Source organism: Malaclemys terrapin, chromosome 5, assembly GCF_027887155.1.
Source record: "Malaclemys terrapin pileata isolate rMalTer1 chromosome 5, rMalTer1.hap1, whole genome shotgun sequence".
NCBI lineage: Eukaryota > Metazoa > Chordata > Testudines > Emydidae > Malaclemys > Malaclemys terrapin.
The window spans coordinates 69,374,376-69,401,012 of record NC_071509.1 but is presented as its reverse complement, the minus strand read 5'-3'; the positions used below and the strand labels follow the sequence as shown (position 1 = coordinate 69,401,012).

The following is a 26,637-nucleotide window of genomic DNA, read 5'->3' as shown; positions in this document are numbered from 1 at the left end:
CTATCGCCTTTTCTGTGACAGGGGGCTCCTCTGCTAGATGCTTTCCTTGTAACATCCCCTGTAATAGGCTTCCCACCCACAGAAGAAGAACCTAAGTAAATTAATCTGGAGTGGTTGAGTATTAATTCATTTGCTAGAGATTTCACCAGATATATTTGACTGGAGCAAGACATGATTTTTACCATCTCCTAATATTGGCCACTTCCTTTGTAAAAATCCACTCCTTTCCTTTTTATTAACAAACACACACAGCTGGTCTCAAACAATCCAAAGATCTCTAGTGTTTCTGTACAGAAGAGTTCCGTTTGACTAGACATTTGCCTTCCAGTTCTCCTAGTCACAATGACTTATCTGAGTTCTGCTCTCATTATTTTTTATGATTACTAGTTAAGGGTCATGTTCAAGAGTAACCTTAGTTTGCTGACTGAATCCAAACAATCCTCGAGGCATCCAGTTGAGGTAAGAAATACCATTATTTTGACCATGCTTGCAGGAGAGAGGAAAGAATGAGATCTGCCTGTAGATGATAATTCCTAAAGCTAAAGATATGGAAGATGTTTGAACTTTGACCTGAGATCCAGTGTAGAATCAGTGGAGCAGGCCAAGGATTTTACATGTTGATATGTCAGGGTTCAGCCTAAGAAATAAAGTGTTAAATATGTAATTATTTCTTTAACTCTACTATATATTCATTTCTTTTTTTAAATGAAATAATCAATTATGCAGCATCCTGAGGGCTAAATAAATGCACCAATACCAAAAAAAAATCCATATCAAGAAAAACATTTCTTGAAAAATCTTACTGAGGACAATCTTGTGCCATCACCACTATATTCTTCTTTTGGGTATGGGAGATGGTTTGAGATCACAAGGTTAGTCTACAGGTCCCAGGGAGCCTGACTAGCTATAGGAAAATTAAGCACCAAGCCTGTGGATCCCGATCAATACCTACTCCTTTGCACTGCCCTTTAAGCCATTCTGATAAAATGTCTCCCTCTGGAGCTGTGCCATCGTGGTCTCCTGCTTTGCTTATGTCCTCCCCTACCTTAAGAGGGCAGACTATATAGTTTCCAGCTGAATCCATGTGAATATGTTGTTGGGGTTGGAGGAGCACATGGAAATAAGCAAAGTTGCTCCCAAGCTCAGTACCACCATGCCTAAAACGTAACACACCTGTTCCATGCCTACAGATCATCATCTGTGTGGTGTTTAATGTGGAGGAACTTCTATGGGCTCAAACACCAGCCCTGGATTTGGTGACACCCTTTTTTCCTTTTGGGAGACCTTTCTGCACTGGATGGGAGCTTCTGGTCTAAGATTATGATCTTTCTCCTCTCTGCAGTCCTGTTGCCTCTGAATACTGGTGTTTAAATGCATAGCTGAAGCATTCCTTTACAAATTCTTCTTGTGACTAAAACATCACAGGTTGGATCTCCTCCTCTCAGAGTAAAACACTTAAAAGGGGATCACAGGGAGTAAATCTCTCTCATGGACATGGAGTTCTTTACCATTGTTCTATATGGGAAAGGTGGGGCAATGGTTTCTCCACAGCATAATATAAGCACATGGAGGTCCTGTGCCTCCATAGCTGCTCTGGCCCCCATGGTAGCCCTTTTCTCTCGGCATGGCTGCTCCTGGTGGGAGTGCAATTGGAAAGACAATGCAATCTCAGAATGAATTATCAGCTCTGTATGGCTGGTGGTGGAGAAACAATATGCACATTCCATCCCCTCCCAGGCCTGCCATTGGCCTGACCACTCCCATCCTCATCTGTACAAACTGTCTTCTCCATCTGTCTGGACCCATGGGGTGCTCTCCACGGGGCTCCAGGAAGGAAAGAAATGATCCTGTTTAAGCAGCTGAACTCGTCAGTGCAGGAGGGGGGAATTCTCTGCATAGGAGAACTGTTCTGCATGCACATCTCAGTGGGAGGATCTTCCCCTAAAAGTTTAGATATTGGTGAACTGGGAAGTGGGCGGGCTCACCCGCCCACTGCTAAAGGCCCCTCCCCCAGTCTAGCGGGAGGGACCACTGGACCCAGAAACCAAATGATTGCGTGGGACAACTAATGAAAAAACAGGGAGTGAGGTGACGGTTAAAGGTTCAAAATCAAGGAACCGGATGGGGACACTGAGCAGAGAACCCCGGACAGCGCCCACTGCTCCTCAAAGGTAGCAAGGGAGCCAGCGGACGCTGCCCAGTGGAACTCCGCCCGGAGACGTGAGAATAGGGAGGTACGGAAGTAGGCCCCACAGTCGCAGAGCACCCCCTCATCCAACATCCTCTCCCTGGTATTATAGATGGTGAGTTTGGCCAGGGCCAGGAAGAGGTTGATGAGGAGGTCTCGTGACTTAGTGGGGCCACGGATAGGGTGTGCATAAATAAACAAGTGTGGCGAAAAGTGCAGCCAGAACTTCAACAAGAGGTTCTGGAGGAGCCGGAACAGGGGCTGCAACCTGGCGCACTCGAGGTAAGCGTGCGCCAGGGTCTCCCTCACGCCACAGAATGGACAGGCCTCGGGAATAGGGGTGAACCGCGCCAGGTACACGCCCGTGCTCATGGCTCCATGAAGGAGCCGCCAACCAGTCTCCCCGGCGGGCCTTGGAACTAAGGTGGAATAAAGACTGGCCCACCGGGGCTCCTCACCCTCCACAGGTAGCAGATGGTCCCGCCATTTGGTGTCGGGGCGGGACACGAGGGTGAGGAGATGCAACGTGTGGAGCACGAGCGTGTACAGGTGGTCCCTGGGCGCGGTTCGAAACTGGACCGGCTGCAAAGCGTGCAGCCAGCTCGGATTATGGGAGCGGGGGAGCCGGGGGGGGGCTCGCGAAACAGGGGCCCGATAAAGTTTAGATGGTGGGTTGGATTATCCTTCATTGTCTATAAAGACTGAGTAATTAAGGAGCTATAAAAGGGGAAAACGTTATTCATTTTAATCATTAAGGGATATACCAATTAAAATCTGATAATGGAGGCATTTTCATACTTCTTTACATATATTTGTGTTTCATGCTCAATTTCTCCCTTGTTAACAGGTCTAATCTTTACCTGAGCCAGTAGCTTCCTTTAAAAACAATGAGGAGTCCAGTGGCACCTTAAAGACTAACAGATTTATTTGGGCATAAGCTTTTGTGGGTAAAATTAATGCCCAAATAAATCTGTTAGTCTTTAAGGTATCACCGGACTCCTCGTTGTTTTTGTGGATACAGACTAACATGGCTACCTCATGATACTTAGCTTCCTTTAGTTATTGCTTAAGGTTCTAGGAATATTACAGTTCACAGAAATTCATAAAACAATCTAAGCAAGGTGTCTCCCCCCACCCTCAAAACAATATTAATCCATGAATAAATGGAATGCAGGGAAGTACAATAAAAGATAAATTTAACAAGGGAGAGATACAAGAAGCTCTATAGAGGGGAAAATATTGTGCTGAGGAGAGATGCCACAAGAATAAGATATGTTTCTCGCTACCATTATTCTATATATTGTTCAAATAGAACAGAAATAAAATTATCAGAGAGGCTCTCGAGCTGCCTTGGCATGAACACTGCTCTTTTCATACTGTAGTTATCATTCATTTATTTTCCTCCTTTTTAATATATAGATTCATAGAATTTGAGGTCAGAAGGGACCATTTTGATCATCTAGTCCGACCTTCTACATAACACAGGCCGTAGAGTTTCACTCATTAATTCCAGTATCAAGCCCATTATTTCTATTTGAGGTATAGCAGGTCTTTAAAAAGATATCTGGTCTTGCTTTAAGGAGATGGAGGGGACCCCCAACCAGTTCATTTTAGTTGGTAAAGATAAAGAAAACTATTTTTCAGTAAGAGTTTGGTAAAACCCATTCTTAAAAAATTGCAGAAATATTTGCAATAAAAAAGTCCTACACCACCTAGTGATATAAATAATATATGTCACCATCCTGATACCACAGCTGTAGAGCCAAGGGGTTGGAGAGACCTTGGGAATACTGTCTCAAGAGCTGCTGAAGACTGAGCATGTCCCCAAGGAATGGTTTGGGGAGAAAAGCTGTAAACAAGTGCTGCACTTAGAGCCCTCCATGCAGGGGGAACAACAGCAGCAGTGATTGAGATTCTGCTACTAAGCAGTAGCATTATTTCACAACATGCTCATTTACCCTTGAGAGATTCCAGTAATAAATGAGTTATACATATTGCAGCTTGCTGTTATAAATAGCTGTGAGCCCTGAAATCTTTGCTCAGGTGAGTAATCCTTATGGAAGCAGTCTCATTGACTTAAACGGGACTACTCAAACATCAGCACTACTCAAATGAATAAGGTTTGCAGGCTCAACACTGATGGAGGTCAAAATAAGTAGATGAAAAAATAATTGTCCAAAACCATTTCTGGTTATTTGTTATAAGAAAATAACCCTGATTGTTCCAGCTTCATCCTCATGAAATATTTACAGAAAAATCAAGTTCTTCTGTATATTTTGAGTTTATAAAGAGGCCATCTAGTAAACCCACTAAAAGTCCTTTATTACAGAGGAAAAGATCAAAGGCACAATATTGGTAAAGGAGGTGGTTAAATTCAAGGCACAAATGAACTGGGCCATATTTCTTCTTAGATAGTTGGGGGTACCATATGTGGAATGAGGACCTCCAGAATCCATGCTAATTCATTTATGTGCTACTATTTTGATTTTCCATGGAATGGTAGTGAATGTATTGTTTACAATGCTTTGACTTAAATCGTAACTTGACAGTCTGTCTTAACTAAAGGACAGAAAATAGCTGCACAACTGAAGGAGCATCTCCGAGAATAAATTATGAGAATTCCTCTTCTGCTCCTTGCTCTTGGTGGAGATTAAGTTACTTCCTACTTTTTCATGGCGCAGTTTACTTCCTGAAAATCCGAGTCAGCTACTCTGGTTGTCAGACAGGTGGGTGGAGCTTCTCCCCACCCCAAACTTCTCTTCCCCTCCCAGCTCACTTGACTGCAGTGGGAGCCCCAACTCTTCTGCTTACATGTGGTGTCACAATCCGATCAGGGTGAAGCAGGGGCGCAAGTGGGGTGGGGACGGACCATGAGGGGTATGTCCCCTGACTTGTGCAACCAAGTAAGAGCTATGACAACCTATCCATTTTTGAATAAGTTTATAGACCATTTATTGCTGTGACTGGAAGACTATGTATTTACAACAGAAAAAATCATTTGTATTTTTGTACACTCTAACTTTGTGAATATCATCTGTGTGTGCCACATGATTATGCAACAGGGGATTTACTTCCACTGAAATGGATGATTAACATGAAGACTTCAGTGCAAAATGTTCTGCTGGAAATTAGAACATCAATAGTGCTATTCAGCTAATAAGTGTTTGTTGGTTCCCTGGGATGCAGTTTGTGAGAATTTGTGAGCTCCTGCAAGCTTTCTATAAAACAAAGCAAATTCTATTGCATAAGAATGTTCAGATGCTGTATTATCTATGCTTACTATGGTCAAAAGAGAGGAAAAACATAGAAAGGTTTTATGAAATTTTTAAATCAAGTGAATGTTTCAAGATTGCATGTTAAAGCTCAGAACTTTCTGAATGCAAAAAGAGGTTTTCAATTATCTTCTGTTTGGTCAGTGAAATATGATTTTTGTTTGCTTTGTGGAAACATTATTGTATAGAGCACATGTTCTTGGCATATGTATACACTCCAATATAATTGCCTCCTGGTAACCTTTGCTGTAGTTACACTTAATTATAAAAAGCCAGATCATGGCATCAGTTATTAAAAAGATTTCCCATTGTGCTCAATGAAAAGTTCTGTGTAAACACTGATTGTGCAGTATGACCTAAAGTGCCTTGACCTTTGGAACAAGTAACTAAGGTTGCCATTCCATTTTTTGTCCGGAAAATTCCTGTTAGACTCAGCTATTATCTGACGTTCAGAGACCACTTGACAATATTACCATCAACCCACTGTAATGAAAGGCAGGACTAACTTTCAAAATCACCTTGCAATTTGTTTTTTAAAAGCCTATACAGCAAATAATTTTGACAGATTCAGTGATGCTGAATCACCTCCCAATGATGTTTATTCACCTTTCTCACTGCTTCTCCCTGTTCCAATTAAAAAAAAATTAATGATGCCTCTTTCAACCCTTCAACGTACACATAGTTCTGAAACACTGTAAGAAACTCATCCATCAAGTTAGGCATCTGTTCTGCTTCTCTGTCTTAATATTCTAAATAATCCAGTATGCACATTCTAGATACAGGAATCTCATTAATACTTTTACTTATGAACATTTTAATTCCAATACTAAAAATATAAAGCAAAGAGGATACTATATGATATATATTTATATTTATGCTAAATATTTCTGTCTTTGTGTATTACTAACTTTCACATAATTCTTAACTGACTCATTTGTCATCAGTGAAGGTTCTCTTGGTATACATCATCCCCTCTTGTAGAAACACTTTCAGGAAAGGGATGTGGGAGATGAACTCTCTTCCAGACATCACATCCAAATTATCCCATAGTAAGTGGGGGGTTTGTCCCCTTTGCAGAAAAAGCCATCCATAAGCACGGCAAAGACTAGGGGAGGTCCAAAGCATTTGTGTGGGTGTCCTGTGCCTCTGCACTAGCTCAAATCCCAGAACCTTAGAGTACCTCTGCAGGTACCAGAGCCGAATGGGGGAATGGTTCTGTGGAGGTGACTAAGCGCCTTTTCTCACAGCTGGAGGGAGTTTTGTGAACAGAGGCTCCCTTCCATTTATGTATCCTCTTTGAGGAAATGATTGTAGGGGACAACCTTGGCTCCAGTGATCATGAGCTAATTCGGTTTAAACTAAATGGAAGGATTAACAGAATTAAATCAAAGACTAGGGTTTACAATTTTAAAAAGGCTAATTTTAATAAATTAAGAGGACTGGTAAGGGAAGTGGATTGGGCAAACATATTAATGGATCTAAAGGCAGAAGATGCCTGGGATTATTTTAAGTTAAAGCTGCAGGAGCTATCGGAGGCCTGTATCCCAAAAAAGGGAAAACGGTTAGTAAGCAAGAGATTTAGACCGAGCTGGATGAGCGACCATCTCAAAGGGGCGATTAGGAAAAAACAGAAAGCGTACAAAGAGTGGAAGAGGGGAGGGATCAGTAAGGAAACTTACCATATTGAGGTCAGAGCATGTAGAGATGGAGTGAGAAAGGCCAAAAGCCGTGTAGAGTTGGACCTTGCGAGGGGAATTAAAAGCAATAGTAAGAGGTTTTATAGCCATATAAATAGGAAGAAAGCAAAGAAAGAAGAAGTGGGACCGCTGAAGACTATAGCTGGAGTGGAGATTAAGGATAATTTAGGCATGGCACAATATCTAAACGATTATTTTGCATCGGTGTTCAATGAGGCCAATGAAGGGATTAGGAATATTGGCAGCGTGACAGAGGGGGATACAAGAGGGGGGATTACCATATCCAAGGTAGAAACCAAACTTGATCACCTTAATGGGACTAAGTCGGGTGGACCGGATGATCTTCATCCAAGAATATTGAAGGAACTGGCGCGAGAAATAGCAGGCCCCTTAGCGATAATTTTTAATGAATCTTTAAACTCGGGGGTGGTACCGTTGGACTGGAGAATAGCTAATGTGGTTCCTATTTTCAAGAAAGGGAAAGAAAGTGACCCGGGTAACTACAGGCCTGTCAGTTTAACATCTGTAGTGTGCAAGGTCCTGGAGAAAATTCTGAAGGAGAAAGTAGTTAAGGACCTTGAGGTCAATGGCAATTGCGACAAATTACAACTTGGTTTTACCAAGGGCAGATCGTGCCAAACGAATCTGATCTCCTTCTTTGAAAAAGTAACAGACTTATTAGATAAGGGAAATGCGGTGGACCTAATATACCTTGATTTCAGTAAAGCGTTTGATACTGTACGCACGAGCAATTATTGGTTAAATTGGAAAAGATGGAGATCGATATGAAAATCCAGAGGTGGATAAGGAACTGGTTAATGGGGAGACTGCAGCGGGTCGTACTGAAAGGTGAACTGTCAGGTTGGAGGGAGGTCCCCAGTGGAGTTCCTCAAGGTTCGGTTTTGGAACCGATTTTATTTAATCTATTTATTACTGACCTCAGAACCAATTGTAGGAGTGGGCTGATAAAGTTTGCGGATGACACAAAGTTGGGAGGTATTGCCAATTCGGAGGAGGATCGGGATATTCTGCAGGGAGACTTGAATGACCTTGTAAATTGGAGTAACAGAAATAGGATGAAATTTAATAGTGAAAAGTGTAAGATGATGCACTTAGGGATGACTAACAACAATTTTAGTTACAAGCTGGGGACGCATCGGTTAGAAGTAACGGAGGAGGAGAAAGACCTCAGGGTCTTGGTAGACCGCAGGATGACTATGAGTCGACAATGTGACGTGGCCGTGAAAAAAGCCAATGCGGTCTTGGGATGCATTAGGTGAGGTATATCTAGTAGGGATAAGGAGGTGCTGATTCCGTTGTACAAGGCAATGGTGAGACCTCATTTGGAGTACTGTGTGCAGTTCTGGTCTCCGATGTTTAAAAAAGATGAACTCAAACTTGAACGGGTACAGAGAAGGGCCACTAGGATGATCAGAGGAATGGAAAACCTGTCGTATGAAAGGAGACTCGAGGAGCTCGGGTTGTTTAGCCTAACCAAACGAAGGCTGAGGGGGGATACGATTGCTCTCTTTAAATATATGAGAGGAATAAATACCAGGGAGGGAGAGGAAATATTTCAGCTCAGTACTAATGTGGACACGAGAACGAATGGATATAAACTGGCTGTGGGGAAGTTTAGGCTTGAAATTAGACGAAGGTTTCTGACCGTCAGAGGGGTGAAATATTGGAACAGCCTTCCGAGGGAAACGGTGGGGGCGAAGGACCTGTCTAGTTTTAAGATTAAGCTAGATAAGTTTATGGAGGGAATGGTTTAATGGGATAACATGATTTTAGTCAAATGAACAGTGTGCCATCGCTGGTAAATAGTATCAATGGCCAATGAGGGTCTGGCTGGAGAATCTTGCCTACATGCTCGGGGTTCTACTGATTGCCATATTTGGGGTCGGGAAGGAATTTTCCTCCAGGGTAGATTGGCAGAGGCCCTGGAGGTTTTTCGCCTTCCTCCGCAGCATGGGGCAGGGGTCAGTAGCTGGAGGATTCTCTGCTACTTGAAGTCTCTAAACCACAGGATTTGGGGACTTCAACAGCAGAGTCAAGGGAAAGGGTTGGGACGGCTTTGTGGCCTGCATCATGCGGGAGGGGAGACAAGATGATCATAATGGTCCCTTCTGACCTTAAAGTCTATGAGTCTATCAATGGGGGAGTCATCTGGGCCTTAATTGTGTTTTTTTAAAAAAATAGCAGACACAATTTAGATTGTGGAAAGAAATAATGCTCCTACATATTCATCTTGCATTTTGTGCTAATGGACCTCTTGAGATAGATATTAAGCATAGCATATGGGGAGTTGAGATATCAAGCACCATTTTTGTTTCACATGAGTGGTGAGTATTCTCTAACTCAGATATACTTCAACTGCACTGTTCCTTTAATCTGAAGTCTTTAAATCTTTTTCCAATTAAGGAGATATGTATACTCAAATGGAGGCCTAACAATAGCATATAAATTACTTAGACTAGTATGCTTACTTTTTCCAGTGTGGAATTAAACATAATAATTGCCGTGTTTGTGTTAAAGCTTCACTCTTTGTATATATTTTAATGCTTTAAGTTGAAGAACTTAATACCATTAGGCCTTTCTTTCCCTACTGTTTTTGTTGGCGCCATTAAATGGCAAGCTGGTTATCTGATACAAATTCCATTGAGTCCATCAGTAAGTCTTCATTATACAGTCCTTTGAAGTCAGAAGAAGTTTTGACTTGGTAAAGATCAAGGGGCATATTTCTGTTCAACTGATTTCTACCTGGATGGTCTCTTCCATATGTAGATCTCTGCCACCCTTACAGAGTGGGCTCAATATGCTGCCTTTTCCATGGATCCTAGACAGGATGTTCCGTGGAGTCAAGGAGTTATGTGGGTTGAGAAGGTGGGTGGACTGAGGGGTGGAATACGTGGGGGATGCATATCATCCTATCTTTTCCAAGTGGAGACTCCACCATAAATACAGCCAAAGGATGTATTTCCTTTCCACAGCTCTCTCCTCTATGTTGGGAAAATCCCCCTTTTAGGATGGTCCCAAGGGAAGCCAGAGACATAAAAATCTAATGGGGACATTGTAGAGCTGCAGAGATGGGCCAGATCAGAGGAGCAGGGCCTTTGTATGGATGACTCTTGACTATTTTCCTTCTGGATCCCCCTGGATTTCAGGGTATTTACAGAGTGTGTAGACTAATCTCTCACTTTATTTTGTTGGGTACCATCCTTTCCCTGCCAACTCTGAATAAAGACTTTAGAAAGGGCCCTTAGTGAATAAAGGGCCATATTCTGATGTTACTGACATTTGTGTAATAGAAACAAGAATTTATGCCAACATACAGTATTACATTTTTTTAAAAATGAACAGAATTCTAGGAAAAAATACTGCATAGGCATGCTAAAAACTGAATATTATTAATACTGAAATGCAGGCCCCTGAAATCAGGCTGAATTTATATGAGCTTTGGTGAGTATTTCCATCTTAATCTGTGACTTTTAGAGTTATGGAACCATTCTGAAATAATTCCACAAAACTCTCAAAATAAATATAACTTTACAACCTGTAAAGACCAAAATCTGCAAGCCTTACTCATTCTGAGAAGCAATTTACTATCTGCATAATACTACTCAATGTAAGGATGGCAGATTCTGGCCCTTTAAGAAGTTTTTTGGATTCAAGCAGTACTGTATAGTGTATGGGAAGGCCATAATTGTACAGAATACTTCCAAAACATGCTTATTTTGGAAAATGCAAAATTCTCTATTACCACCAGCATGTATTGTCATCTTTATACTGTTATTTGTAGAAGAATACTTTGTTCACACTTACAACTTTCCAGCTGCATTATACACGTTTGCACATCCATTGGGAAATTTTTGAGATCCATTGGACAGGACAGTATTAAAGTCAATCTGAAAGAATACAAAACGATTATTAAAAATATACCTCAAATACCATAGGGAGCACAGAACAAAAATGTTAACACACCTGTGGTTAGAGGTAGTTGAAAATAACTCAATGTATTTGTAGGAAACACTCTAACAACTATGAAAACAATTGAACCATTCTGACTCACTTGTAAGAATCCTGCTTTGCATTTGTGATAAAAAAAAAACAAAAAAATGGAGATCAAAACCTAAAATTATTCGAAAATATTATTTATTACAAACATATTCTCTATCTCAGTGGGTATTCCACAGAAATGCACTGATATTTTTAAATATTACTATAAAAGTACAAAGATATTACAGTATTTCATATCCTTGGCATACAATTTACCAAGACACTGTCTCCTACATGAATTACATAACAGATGCCAGGTGGAACTCATGCTGGCAGAGTAATATAAGCATTTGTATCCTAACAGGCAATAGAGTTAAATTCCCAACATGAACATGTTAAAGGTGATAAGTTTCAGAGTAACAGCCGTGTTAGTCTGTATCCACAAAAAGAAGAACAGGAGTACTTGTGGCACCTTAGAGACTAACAAATTTATTAGAGCATAAGCTTTCGTGGACTACAGCCCACTTCTTCGGATGCAAAGGTGATGTTTCAGTTGTCAGTATTATACTAAAGAAATGCACCTGTGATTTGAAACTGCACAAAGTACTTGCATTGTGTGCCATAATATTTTTAGTAAGCCATGTTGCAGTTCTATAGGCACTAAACTTATTTTTAAATATTAAAATAATACCATAATTTATATTTAGTGTAATACTTGCTAGAGAGATAAGAAAGAAGAGATGCACAGAGAAAGAAAACAGTTTTGCTTTCATAATTCCTACTGTGAATCATATCATGGAGATATCTTATTGGCCTTTCAGTTGTTTTGTAGTTTCTTTGACAGCATACTGTTGAAAATTATACAGTATGGATCAGACTTTGGCTAAGCTTTGGGTGGGTGAATAGCAGCCTTACAAGGACCCTTCCTTCCATATGCATCTCCTATGCAGGAGTCAGTCAAAAATATGCAGAGGGACTGTTCCATAATAGCATCTCTTGAGACACAGGTCATCCCAAAAGGGGCACAGAAAGGTCGAGCCTCATTCCACCCCTTAAACTCACACAGGCTTATAGAGCTAGCCAGTCACAGCAAGGGCAGCATCTTCTGGGCATGCTACCCTGGTGTGTTGGGGAACTCTGGAGGCAACCTGCTGTTCTCACTGAGGCGGTGCAGTCCTTCTGCATGGAGCAGTGCTATAAGGTATAATAAAGCTCTATCATTTGAAGCCTAGTTCAGCAAAGGACTTAAGCATGTGTTTAAGTCCCATAGAGGTCAATGAGCTGCTTCTTATTTGCAGTACAGCCCCTTTATACCACTCTGGCAGTATAAAAAGGTCATATAATGTAATGCATAGTATAAAGATGCCTTAGGGTAAATGGGAATCAGGCCCAGTGGAACTTAAGCACATGTTTAAAGTTAAATATGTACTTAAATGCTCTGGAGTTGATCAGCGGGGCCCACGGACTCCCTGGAATACCCTTGGAGACCTCCAGTTTGAGAAACACTTCTGTAAATCTCACTTTATCCAATCTAATTTGTAGTGCTTTCAGGAATTAGGTTTTCACCTCTTTCTTTGGGGGTACTATTCCACAGACTAATAGGGAGCTTTTTATGATCCAAGACAAATTTATCAGTTATAAATTGCTACAAAGATACTAATACAGAAATATTAAATTCAATTATCGAAATGTGAGTATAAGGTATTCTAATTGCTTCTATGTTATTCTTCTGTGTTATTCTGCTGATTAGACATAATTGCTAAATTAAAGTTTAGTATTACAGAACCTTGAATTAGAACTAAATGTAATCAACATTTTCTAACTTAATTTGGATCCACTCAGTGGGAACATTCAGTTAAGAGAAAATGTAATAGTGTCAATTAAGAAGATTTCTTATAGGATTTCTTCTTGACCCTTACACAAAGTATATTAATAAACTCTCTTATCCCAGATGCATGATAATTATACCAGAGTGAGGCGATGTCTATACTACAGGTGTTATAGCAGTACACTTACAGTGCTGTAGCTGTCACTATAAGCCTGTAGTACAGACACAGACTATAGCAAAATAAGGGGTTTTCTGTAGCTGAAGGAACTCTACTTCCCTGAGAAATGTTAGATTGACAGACGCATTCTTTCGTTGACCTAGCCACATCTACCCTGGGAGTTAGGTCAGCATAGCCATAGTGCTCAGGGCTGTGGATTTTTCACACCCCTGTGTGCCATAGCTATATGGATCTAAGTTTTAAGTATAGACCAGACCTGAGAATATAGACAATGGGCCTGATCCCTGGATTCCTTTTCCTCACAAAAGTCCCATTGACTTCATATGAAGTTTGCTTCTGCTTGAACATATGGACTATAAAAAGACCTAAATACAAATTTCTGCAGAAATGGCATGCTGAAAAGGTTTTATTATCTATTGGGGATCACTTGTATTTTAAATTGTATGGCTAAAAGTAAAAGTGTATATTATTTCGTTAGGCTCCATGCCAGCACCTAGAAAAGGCTTGCAGGGAGAAAGTGATGCAAATGACCTTTCACAGTGACTACTTTGTTTTACAATCACATTCATTTTAACTGATCAGAGAAAGATGCTAGCAAAAGTAAATCTCTGTAGCTACCAATAAAATCAGAAAAGGTATGTAAATGTAGCAAGTAGATTGTTACACAATGACCTCCCATGGAAACATCTGTCAGGGGCAAATTTAGATGCAAGGTCTGAAAGTTTTATGGCAGGAGGACACTGGCAGCATTATCTGACAATGATGGTAGTGGTTGATGTTTGAGATGCACAGCTTGCTGTCAAATTCAACAGGTCAGCTGGCAGAAGGTGAATGCAGTGTGAACAAGACTTTTCAGAACTCTGGTGTCAGTTCAATTTGGCTTCAAGAGCAAGTAAGAGTAGGAGGGCATTAGGTGTTATTCCATTGGCCATGGATCATTAATGCACAGAATGTTCTGCCCATGCTCCTTCCCACTTTTGGTGCACTGTGTGCATAGAGCCAGATATGACAGCTTTATACCACTTTGGGGTCCCCTGTAGACAGGGATCCCCTACAGAAGGGGAAACCACAACTGCCCTGTTACAGAAGGTCCCCGTTATGGGGGCTGACTGATAATCTGACCCCTTGTCTTTACTTTTTCAAAGAACTAATCTAAATGTAAATTCTAATTTAAAACAAAGTCTAAATTGAAAAGTGGCTCTTTCATGGTCACTAACATATATATGTGACTACATTCATCATTCACTTCAGGTCTGCATATGTTATTCACTTGCAATTACATTTGGTTGGAAACAGAAAACTCAGCACTTTAAGGTTTTCAACATTCTCTTTTGAATGACAAGTATTTCAGAATTACCTTCTCTATATTCATCAATGCAAAACTAACTTAAATTCAGATGAATATTCACCTACATGTTGATTATACAATTTTGAGTCTTTTTCATTGATTGGGTCTGTTATTCCTGTTGAAAATTTTTGGCAATTAAATTATGATAGAGTAATCACTGGAATTACCCTGGCACCACAAGAACTGTGTGAACTAATTGGAGTTTGCTCTCAACACAATTAATGTTTGGTATTATACCTTTAGTACAGTAATGTGTCACATTCTTTTCAGTGTGCACTCAAACTAGTTCATTCTATCTGATCCAGACAAGACAGACCAAATCCCATAGAAGTCATTAGCAAAATTTCCAGAGGCTTCAGTGGGACTTGGATTTGAGCCTTAAATCCAACTCTGGTCCTTAAATTCAACTCTTGCTCTTGTCAATCTGTGCCATATGTAATTAAAAGGAGGAACTAAGATGGGTCAGACTGATAGTGTCTGAACGGATTCCAAGAGCCATCTTGCCCATGCATGTCAGGATGAATTAGAGAATCTGGAGACAGTTCACACAGCAGTGCTCCTTACTTGTGCTCCAAAAGGGGAGTACTTTGTGCCCCCTTATAGCCAGCTGTCAATGGTCAAGTGCATGCAAGAGAACAGGGGCCCTGACTATTTTCACAGACTGGCCAACCAAGCCTCCTTGAGACACAGAAGTGCTCTTGGAAAAAATTGCCAGGGATCCTACCTGCTAATTGAGACAAACTGCTGCCCTGGAACATTGGGAGGAGGGAGACTTCCTGAGCACTCTTCCCCCAGTAATGCACCCAAACATGAAAAGAGCATTTTGTCCAGTCTTCTAATGCATCAGTTTATATGCAGATTCCTCTCTTTATCAGACCAAAAGGCCCCACAGTATAATGCAATACCTTAAAAGCATGCAAGGTGAAACACCAAATGAGAGGAGTACATTTTGCTCTGAAATGTACTATCATAAAACTGAGGGGAATGCTGAAAAATGAGTTAAAGTGCAGTTGATCAAAATTTTGGCCGTCAACGTAAAATTGAATTGCTGTTCCATATGGCAATGGTGATAGATGTATTTTACAAATAAATCTGTCAAGTAGATTGGATGTTTTAGGACACAGGTAAGAGTGTGAAGTGGTGATTAGTGTAAAACTGGAAAGTAATGCAAAGGAAAATCAGGCCCTAGAACGTCACTCCTGAAACACTTTATTATTGACTTCTAGTACTAATTTGTGAAATACCACATGGGACACTAAAATCACACCTTTTTGATTACTATTATCTTCCCCCTACACACACCTCAGTTTCTAGAAGTAATAGGTGATACCTTGAAAAGTGTTAGAGCTAAAACCAATTACATACACCTTATGAAAGCTTCAAAGCCTAACTTTCAAATGGTACAAGTCAGTAATCTCTAGTGTTAAGGACTGAAATCAACGTTAGATGCCTAAATACTTTTTGAGGATCTGGACTTAAGTGTTTATGAGAACACTGGCTGCTACAGTAAAGCCAGAGCAGAAGTGTTAAAGAGGAGAAGAGAAGCAAGGCAGTAATCATCAGAGTAACTTGATTTTGTCAATGTTTGTTTTATTACATGTTAGGTAGATACAACTTCCAAAAAGTTTTACAAAATGTAAAAAAAAAAAAAAGTGAATACTTCTGTCTCCAATATGCTTCCCCCTCCCGGTAATATGTGAGCAGCTCTTTGAGTACTATGTGGCTACTGATATATTAAACTGTTCCTAGTTTCCACATTTAAGAGCAGCTACAACAATTAAGTGAAGGAAGGAGGAAATGGTTGGGGGGTTAGGACCATGTGAAAAGCATCATCTCTGGTCTCCTGAACATTTGTGATCATGGGAAAATATTTAGAATGAAGGCTAGAATTTGAACCCATTTATAGCCCTGCCCAAATACTAATGCTCAGGATGTCTGCGTTTTCTCACTGGCTCTGCCAAAAACTTCCTGTTGCCCCTGGGCAAGCCACATAATCTCTCTGTGATTCAGTTCCTCATCTGTAAAATGGGGATAATAATTCTTTATTTTTTTCCCACATGTTGTCTTGTCTATTTAGATCATAAGCTGTTCAGGGCAGGGGTGATCTCTTACTATGTGTAAGTAAAGTGCCCAGTATAATGGGGCCCTGTTCTCTTTTGATGCCTGTGGGTGCTATTGTAATACCAATTCAGCACTCAAAACTCACATTGACTTCACTGCATCATTTAATTGCATAAGTAACAATTGGAGATATCCAGTTCCAAGCGTCCCTGCCTGTTAAAAGTATTAAAAAAAATTCCTTTGTCAGAACAGGAGTACTTGTGGCACCTTAGAGACTAACAAATTTATTAGAGCATAAGCTTTCGTGGACTACAGCCCACTTCTTCAGATGCATACAGTGGGCTGTAGTCCACGAAAGCTTATGCTCTAATAAATTTGTTAGTCTCTAAGGTGCCACAAGTACTCCTGTTCTTCTTTTTGCGGATACAGACTAACACGGCTGTTACTCTGAAACTTGTCCTTTGTCAGAGACTCACCTGATAGAATAAAGAACATTTCCATTTTTAAAAATTCGTAACAACTTGTTGTCTGTTGTAACTTCATGAAAGTTGGCACCTTTTTCATTAGCAAAGAACAAATCAGGTTTCCAAATAGAATCCAACATGGATGGATCTAAATCCAAAGAGTCATCTGGATATTCACTATATGCAAGGCGTGGATCATTCCAATTCTGACGGAGAAAGATATTCACTCGGTAATCCTAAGTGAAAGACAAAACAAGCAAAGCTTAATCAAGGATAGGGGCTTTAGTTTTTATTTTATCACTTAGCTGTGTAATCCCCTAACCTTCAATGGATGACAAACGATTTATGTCCATGAATGCCAGCATGATACTTTGCTTCATAGATTCCAAGGCCAGAAGGGACCATTGTGGTAATCTAGCCTGACCTCCTGTATAACAGAGACCTTACCTGTAACGATTAGTAGTTATACAATAGGTAGTAGCAAAGATACATTTCAGGACAACAGGAAACAATCATAACTTGGGCTACATTAAGGCAATGTAGGGCTGAAGATAGACCTCACCTCAAACTCCACCCTATGGTGCAGTCCCACCTCTGCTTGGGCTATAGCACATAAGAGTAATTTGCTAGTGTTGTGTGGGATTTGCCCTTCTCATCTTTTGTAGGCACAACATTCTCCATCTCCATCTTCCTGTCTTCAGGCCAGCTGGGTTGTGTCCCAAAGAAAGAAGACTCTGCATCCACCCACATAGAGGACTCTGACCCATGAGATGAAGGATAGGTCAGTGATTAGGGCACTAATCTTGGCTTTTGGAGACCTTGGTTCAGGTCCTTGTTCTGCTACGTATTACCTGGGTAAATTATTTAATCTTTCTGTGCCTCAGTTCTCCATCTGTGAAATGGGAATAGTAGCATTTCCTTGTCTTACAGGGTTGGTATGAGGATAAATAAGGATACTATGATAATGGGGGTCATAATATAATTACTTATGATTGACAGACTAGGTGGAAGTCATCATCATGACATAATGGCAGCAGGAAGACTTACCTTCACTACACAATGATCCTATTGTATTATTGGAGGGGACCATAAAAGCAACAGGTGTCAGAGCTGAGATGCATGGAGCTGTTCAAATCTTTCCAGTTATTCTGAGCTGTCTGCACTACCTGGCAAAAATTGCTGCAGCAGGTATAGTTGGGCTCTTCTTCACAACCACGAAGGCTAGAAATATTGTATTTAAATGAAATCTAAGATTATGATCTCATGTGACTTCAAAAGTTGAGGTCATAGGCATGCTCCATACTGCTTATGCCTTAATCCACCATTGGTCGTAACATGATGTTCTTAATTTTCTTCACTAATATATTATTGCAAGGATTCTTTAAATTAAATCAAAGACAATGCTATCAGGTGCACGCAGGCAATGTACATTGCAGATATGGAGAACACAGCATTGTCAGGCTACTGCTCTAACCACTACACTCACAACTTTCTGAAGGTTAAAGTCATCAAAGGATTTAATGCCTGACTTGAATTCCACTCCATCTCTTTCATGTAACATTGGTATAAAAGGAAGCAGTTACTAATATAACAGAAGACACAATTTAAAGTTGGGGACTGTCATTCTTTACAAAACTGCAATGTTTTTAGTTTGATTCTGGGATTAAAACAGTCTCCAGCTGAATGATGAGGGTAAAGTACAAAAGTGGTCTCAGTAAGCAATAAAGCACTGGTAACAAGCTCATTCTGATAGCCTTTACATGTTGAGTTGAACTGTATGTCTTTTTAATATAGCACATTTTTATGCATTTTACTAAGGAAGGAAGGGAAGTTAACCTTCGAAAGGGAATTAATCAAGGGAATAAGAAAAATCCCCAGGTACTTAATTTTTTATTAGATCATTTAAATGGCAGAGAAAGTTGTAGGCTTATGTTTGGCAATATCACTAAAACACATTGGCATAACTTCAGATTTGGAGCGATTTATTTTGTAACATCTGAACAGCTGTCCAAATTCCTAGATAAATTATGTTAAATTATAGGTAGAGAACTTCTTAGAAATGTTCTGTAAAACATTGATTTATCAGAATATAATTCAATGTCATGTTTCTTTATAAACTGCATATTTGGGCAGTCTCAAATCATCACCTCTGTGGAAACTATACTGTCAGGGATCAATACCTCTGAAGTCCTATTGCAGGTGCTCAGCACTTCCAAGGATTTGACCCTTAATTTATTTGAAAGCATGTTTTAACCACAGTTTTTGAAGTTTGGTTTTATGGTATCTGGAAATGGTGTTAGATGTAGCGTTTATATAATTAAAGGTGATAGATGCAAAAGGACCTAATTCTCCAACCCTTACTCATCTGACTCCAAGAGTAATTCTGTTGTTATATTTGGGAACACTTGTGGAGTAAGGTGCTACTTAATGTGAGTAACAGTGACTAAATCCGACCCACAGACTACTAAAAACTTGGGCCCAAATCCTCAATGGGAGCTAGGAGCTTAACTACCTTTGAGGGACTAGACCTTGATCACCAACATCTTTCTCCTTGATCATCAGAAGCTACCATAGAGATAAGTGTGCACTTGGACCATCCTGTCAGGACCTACTTATCTATCCTGATCAAATTTCCAGACAAAAACTGTATGTTGAAATACAAGACCAGCTGGAGGATAGAACTAATTGGATGATGAAGGAAAGTGTAGGTCCTCTACGTAGCAGGAAAGGAGAGCTAATAGCTGATGACGTCAAGAAGGTCAAAGTGTTTAATGCCTATTTTGCTTCAGTGGTCACTAAAAAGTTAATGGTGACCAGATGCTCAACACAATTATATTAAGAAACAAGGGGGAAGACACACAAGCCAAAATAGGAAAAGAACAGGTTAAAGAATAAAGAATATTTAGATAAGTTAGATGTATTCAAGTTTGCAAGGCCTGATGACATTTTGTCTTGGGGTACTTAAGGAACTAGCTGAAGCAATCTCAGAACCATTAGTAATTATTTCAGGAACTCATAGAGGACAGGTGACGTCCCAGAGGAATGGAGAAGGGCAAATGTAGTACTTATCCTTAAAAGGGGGAACAAAGAGGAGGTAGAGAATTAGAGACCAGTCAGTTTAACCAACATACCTGGAAAGATATTTGTTTAATAATTGGTTCCATCAGTTTGTAAGCACCTGGAGGATAATAAGGTCATAAGAAAGAGACAGCATGGTTTGTTAAGAATAAATCATGCTAAAACAAACTAATTTCCTTCTTGGGTTACTAGCCTTGTGGATGGGGGGAAGCAATAGACATGATATATCTTGATTTTAGTAAGGCTTTTGACATAGGGAAATGCAGGCTATGTGAAATTACTATAAACAGAACTGGGTGAAAGATCATTCTCAAAGACCATGTTCACTATCAAACTGGGATTGTCTCTCTAGTGAAGCCCCACAGCGGTAAGTCCTGGATCTGGTACTAGTTAATATTTTCATTAGTGATGTGGCTAATAGAGAGTATATTTATAAGATTTGCAGGTGCCAAGTTGGGAGGCATTCCAAGCACTTTGGCGGGCAGGGTTAGAATTCAAAATTACCCTGATGAATTGGAGAATTGGTCAGAAATCAACAAGGTGAAACTGAATAAACATAAGTACAAAGTATTTCACTTAGGAAGGAAAAAATCACATGCACGACTACAAAATGGGGAATAATTGGCTAGTAGTACTGCTAACGAGGATGTGGGAGTAACAGTGGATGACAAATAGAATGACTCCACAATGTGATGCAGTTGTGAAAAAGTCAAATATTATTCTGGAGTGTATTAAAAGAAGCATTGTATACAAGACACAGGATTTTCCTGTTCTACTTGGTATTGGTAAGGTGTTAGCTTGAGTATTGTATCCAGGTGTGGGCACCATACTTCAGAAAAGATGTGGACAAATTGGAAAGAGTCCAGAGGAGAGCAACAAAAATGAGAAAAAGTTTAAAAAATCTGACCTCCACAGAGAGGTTAAAAAAATCTGGGTATGTTTAATTTTGAGAAAAGAAGTCTGATGGGGGATCTGAAAAGTCTTCATATACATTAAGTGCTGTTATAAAGAGGATTGTGAACCATTGTTCTCCATGTCCACTGAAGATAGGGCAAAAAGTATTGAGATTAATCTGCAGAAAGGGAGATTTAGATTAGATATTAGGAAAATCTTAAACTCTGAATAGGCTTCCAAGGGAGATTGTAGAATCACGATGATCTGAGATTTTTAAGAAGAGGTTGGACCAGTATCTATTAGGGTTTATCTATATTTACTTGATCCTGCCTCAGCAGAGGGGCCTGGACTTCATGACTTTTTAAGGTTCCTTCCAGCCCTATATTTCTATGATTCCCGGTATACATGTAAAGTTCTATGACAAAATCAACCATCTATCCATATCATTAAGCATAGGGTTGGAGCAATGTGGTGTAGTACTAATCTTCATCCATTTTATATTATCTACCTGAAGGGAGGTTCCAAAGAGGATGGAGCTCGGCTGTTCTCAGTGGTGGCAGATGACAGAACAAGGAGCAATGGTCTCAAGTTGCGGTGGGGGAGGTCCAGGTTGGATATCAGGAAAAACTATTTCACTAGGAGGGTGGTGAAACACTGGAATGCGTTACCTAGGGAGGTGGTGGAGTCTCCTTCCTTGGAGGTTTTTAAGGCCCGGCTTGACAAAGCCCTGGCTGGGATGATTTAGCTGGGAATTGGTCCTGCTTTGAGCAGGGGGTTGGACTAGATGACCTCTTGAGGTCCCTTCCAACTCTGATATTCTATGATTCTATGATATTAGTGCTCATTTAGGGCCAATGCCCAGCAAGTGCAGAGATGGAGGAGAGTGAAAGAAGCCTCCATCTTTTGCACAGTGGCTGCAGAAAACCCTGGAAACAAAGGCAGCTCCTTGCTAGTACCTCTGGGGGTGATGTCTTCCCCTCCAAAAAATGGCAGGATGGAAGCAGGACTGTGGCTTTGACACCTTCCTAGGTGTAGCATCAGCCTTCTTCTTACTATGAATTTAAAACTGAGCCCCTAGGGACAGATTGTGGCCCATCCTACATGCCTGTGTAGGAAAGTATAAGATATGACCTTACTCCTCTGCCCATACTGTGTGTGAAGAGAAAGACCTCATTGGGGCTGCCATGCTCCTCCCCCCAATTCCATGCATATGAGTTTGAATGAGCAGGAAATGGGAGGAACCTGGCTCTGTGCCCCTAGTTGTGCCAGCATGCTGTGGGGATGTTCATTACGCTATGTATAGACCTGAAGAGAAGAAAGTTGGGAGGGAGATTTTGAATCTCTGCGAGACTTTAGCCAGGGCTCATAACAAAGCCATTATTTAACTATTAATTAATATTTATTGCAAGTAAAACATATTTGTCTACTTACTTTACCCTTCTCACAGAGGGTACACTAAGAAATCAATGCAACTATCACCCTAAATGTTGGTGAGTGGAGGGAAGTTGGAGGGGCAGTTAAAAATTCACAGTGGAAAGTATAAATAAAAAAAGCAAATGGTGGAACATAAAGACTCTCTTGTAGACTACATTAACCTATGCTGAATGACAAGTTGCCTCAGTAGCCCTCTCAAGCTGGGATCAGATTTGTATTGGTTTAACGTGCTTGGCAGTCAAAGTACATTCAGTAGTTATCCTCTCTCAAAACTATTAATGAAGCAGTCTCATTTTCAGATATCAAAAATCATACTGTACAAAAAAGGTTATCCATTTTACTAGTGCTGCATGAAGGAAAAACAAGTGCTCATTGTTCTGAGCGAGTAATTACACAGTGTGAGCATGAGGCTTAAATGTTTTAAACAAGTAGCATGATTTTGTGTAAACAGACAGCAGAATTTGTTTTTCTCTGAGGATTACTAAATAACACTCTTTTATAGTTTCTAATTTTCATAAAATTGTCACTGAAAAAGTTGTCAGGACCCCTTCGGTTCTCACTTGCTACTTGTGCATAGGGGCTAATCCTACCCCCTTTGCAAAGCATGGAAAACTCAGTTGAGGCAGGGAGAAAGCCAGGAGGGATGATTTCTGTGGAAGGACAATGGAGCCACTCTGTGGCCACCTCTTGACACCCCAAAGCTGCTGTAATCCCTAGAGCTCCTGTGCCCTGGTTTGTGGTGTACAATGGCTGATAGATACAGTCAGTCCTGCTGTTCTTCCTTCCCCCTCTATAGCAAAACTGTTCTTGCAGTGTGTGAGAGAGACCAGGTTAGAAAATCAACCCAACCATTACAATAGAATCTATACATGCAATAACAAATTCCTTGTTTTTGCATATTTCTTCAGTAGACGAAACAAAATTGGATGACTAGCTAAGTACTATTTGCTAACCTGTGACTAGGTTGATGCAATCAGTGTGACTATATTAAGTCCTATCTAATAAGTAACTCTGAAGCCTAGAATGCCTTTTAGTTGGTGTGAAGTGATAAAAACAGCTACAAGCATGAGTGAAAGCTCGTTTTTGTTTAGAATATCACCAGGTTCAAAAATTCAGTCTGTTACAATCCAATTTTTAAGTTATCAGCTATTTTGACTTTTCTAATTACAGCCTTGCAACAGTAAGGCATGTATCTATGACATGCCAACAGTCCTAGGTCATTGTGCTATCAGAGGTAACTCAAGCAATCACCACCCCATACACAACTGCTAATTTGCATGCAGAAGTTTCATTGGTGGTATGAGGGAGACTGCACATTTGGTGGATGACTTGGCCCAACTGCCCCATCCATGCGACAGCATGAGCAAGATTTATAGTGCTCAAGCCTTTATATGGTCTGTTAACTTCTGATTCACTATGCTGAGGTACACAATGGTACCTTCTCACAGTATGGTACCATATGCCAGAATGTTGACACTGTCACTGGAACTCAATGATTTATAAAGAATTCATTAGTTTATCAAATATAATGTCTAGGTTTTTACAAGCCTTTGATAAAGCACAAGCATACTAGGCACAATATTTTCTTTTGGTTAATTGGTTGTACTAATTCCAACTCTAAATTACTGAAATAATAGGCATCTTTTCATAAGTATTTTTATTTGCATCCTTTTGCCTTTCAAAGGATTCAAGATAATTTATCATTGGCTATGTTTCACCACTGTCACGATGATAAAATGATTTTTAGCCAGATATGTTGTTCCTCTCAAGAATTTCCCCTGCAATTAAAATTATTGTCCAGTTCTTTCAGCATAAGTCCTATTTTGATCAGGACACACAGGTGAATGAATGACAGATAAATGGGCTGGATTTTAAGTGGCAGGCTACAACTTTATTTAACACTGTTGAAGAGTGCTATATCCCCCATGCCCCAATCACATATATCAGGCATTTAACTGAGTCTAGTGTGGTGGTCAGGACTCCCACCATACAATCAATAAATTGGGGTAGAGCCATTCAGGATCTGGCCCCTTTCATCTTTATCCACACTGAACACTGTCTGCAAAAAGCTGAAACAATTTTACTTTCCCTAATGTTAAATGTTTTACGTTGTAACATTGTAACCTAACTGTGACTCCATAATGATGAGAAGAAGGGGGGAAAAAATCAGACCTCCTGCCAATTTTGTGCAATGGAAAAAATTCCTTCCTGATCCCCAAATGGGCAATCGGTCAGACCCATAGAATCCTAAGTAACACAGCATCAACAGGATATTAAGGGAAGGGTGGGCTAGCTCGCCAGAAAAAGAGGCTTTTAAAAACCCAGGTAGCTTAAACAGGCAAGGAAGGTACTCTGTAAAAGCCAATTAGCAAGCCCATTCTCCCATTTCCAGCCAATGGGAAGGAAGCAGACTCAAGAAAGGGGGGCAGCCCTTCTACCCCTCCCTCCATGGTCACTGCATTCCTCCCCAGTGGTTGCTCAAACTTCCTCTCTTATTGATGGGGAATGGGGCATTTTACTGCTTTAGTAGGTAACTGATGAGCACAGGGACAAATGCAGTACATATAAAGTTTCTTTCTTTCTGGGTACCACAGCTCATATTAGCTGATATTATTAACAAACCTGTACCCTCCCCCACTTCCTCCTACACCATTGTTTCTGTCAGGAAAGTAGTTGCTTTCAAAGCCTACACAAGCATCACTTTAGCAGTGAAGTAATTTGACTCCTTCTCCCACTTTCGCGCAGACAACAAGTGAAACATTTTAAACAATAGAAAATCTAACATTGTCCTCTCTCAAATGGCAAGGACACTTTGGGCCAAACTTTTACCTGACTAACACCCTGTGCAATCCTGCTAAAGCAAATGGAAATACAGGAAGTGTATATTTGGGCAGAATTATGTCCTATGGGCTATTTTTGCAGTTTTTATAACAAATTTGATAACTATAAACTCTGGCTTAAATAAATTGTCTAGATTTTCTGCTAGATAGCTCTGGATAAACAAATGCTCTGTTTATCTACAGGACAGGAGCAGGGCAAGTTTCCTTGCTAGCATGCCTCAATCCTGACATGTGGGGGACTTCCTTCAGCAGTAACAGGATTAGTTCAGTCTCCATGATTGTCAAGGCTGGATCCCCACTTTGAACTTTAGGGTACAAATGTAGGGGCCTGCATGAAAACTTCTAAGCTTAACTACCAGCTTAGCTCTGGTTCCGCTGCCACCATTTCCCTCCCTGGGAAGCCTGAGAAACCTTTCACCAACTCCCTGGTGAGTACAGATCCAAACCCCTTGGATCTTAAAACAAGGAGAAATTAACCATCCCCCCTCCTTCCTCCCACCAACTCCTCTTGTAAGGTATCATTACAAAGCTTATAATCTACTGAGTATGATCATCTGATTTGTATAAATGTACCACTCTTGTATCTAAAACTAGAAATATAAAATGTAACTCTGAGGGCCTATTGTAATTGTGTAAAGTGTGGACCATTAATGATGGTTTGGAATCTTGATGACTCCCATTGTCTGCAGATGGCTGTATTTACCTGTGAGTCTTCCTGTATATGTGTGTGCTGGCAAGTGAGTAATGAAGTCTTGCAGTGACATGTGATCATGTCACCTGAACTGGAATCCATCTTTAACCTGGTGCTTTTCCAGTGAGGGGGGGGTGGAAACCCAGAGGGACAAAGGGTTCCCGCCTTATGCAAAAGATATATAAAGGGGGGGAAGAGAACAGAGAGGGAGAGGAGCCATCATGAAGAATCCCCTAGCTACCACCTGAGCTGCAACAAGAGCTGTACCAGGGGAAAGAATTGTGCCCAGGCCTGGAAGATGTCCAGTCTGAGAAAAACTTACTGAAGCATCTCTGAGGGTGAGATTATCTGTACTCAGTTTGATTAGGCATAGATTTGCGCATTTTATTTTATTTTGCTTGGTGACTTACTTTGTTCTGTCTGTTACTACTTAAAACTCACTTAAAATCACTACCAGTATCTCAAAGCAATCAGCTGTGCACAGATCCTGCTCGACTACGCCACTATGACAGGTTGGATCACAGAAACCCCCTTGAGAGCTGCCACCCGATGTGCAAAGACTACCCCTGCTTCTGTTTTCCCTGCCAGCTCAGGACTCCAGCACCCTGTCTTGCTGAGCCAGACACTCCCGTCTGGCTCCAAACACAGATCCAGGGTCTGAATCA

At 40.5% G+C, this 26,637-nt stretch overlaps 1 protein-coding gene across 1 annotated transcript in view; it reads right to left on the bottom strand.

Moving 5' to 3' along the window:
• Window positions 1–26,637, bottom strand: part of GLRA3 (glycine receptor alpha 3) — a 105,033-nt gene that overhangs the window by 41,124 nt on the left and 37,272 nt on the right. Inside the window, exons 3-4 of the mRNA XM_054029509.1 lie at window positions 17,048–17,271; window positions 10,983–11,065 (exon numbers count right to left, since the gene is read on the bottom strand). Of these exons, the coding sequence (XP_053885484.1) occupies window positions 10,983–11,065; window positions 17,048–17,271 (307 nt within the window). The remainder of the gene's footprint in view (window positions 1–10,982; window positions 11,066–17,047; window positions 17,272–26,637) is intronic.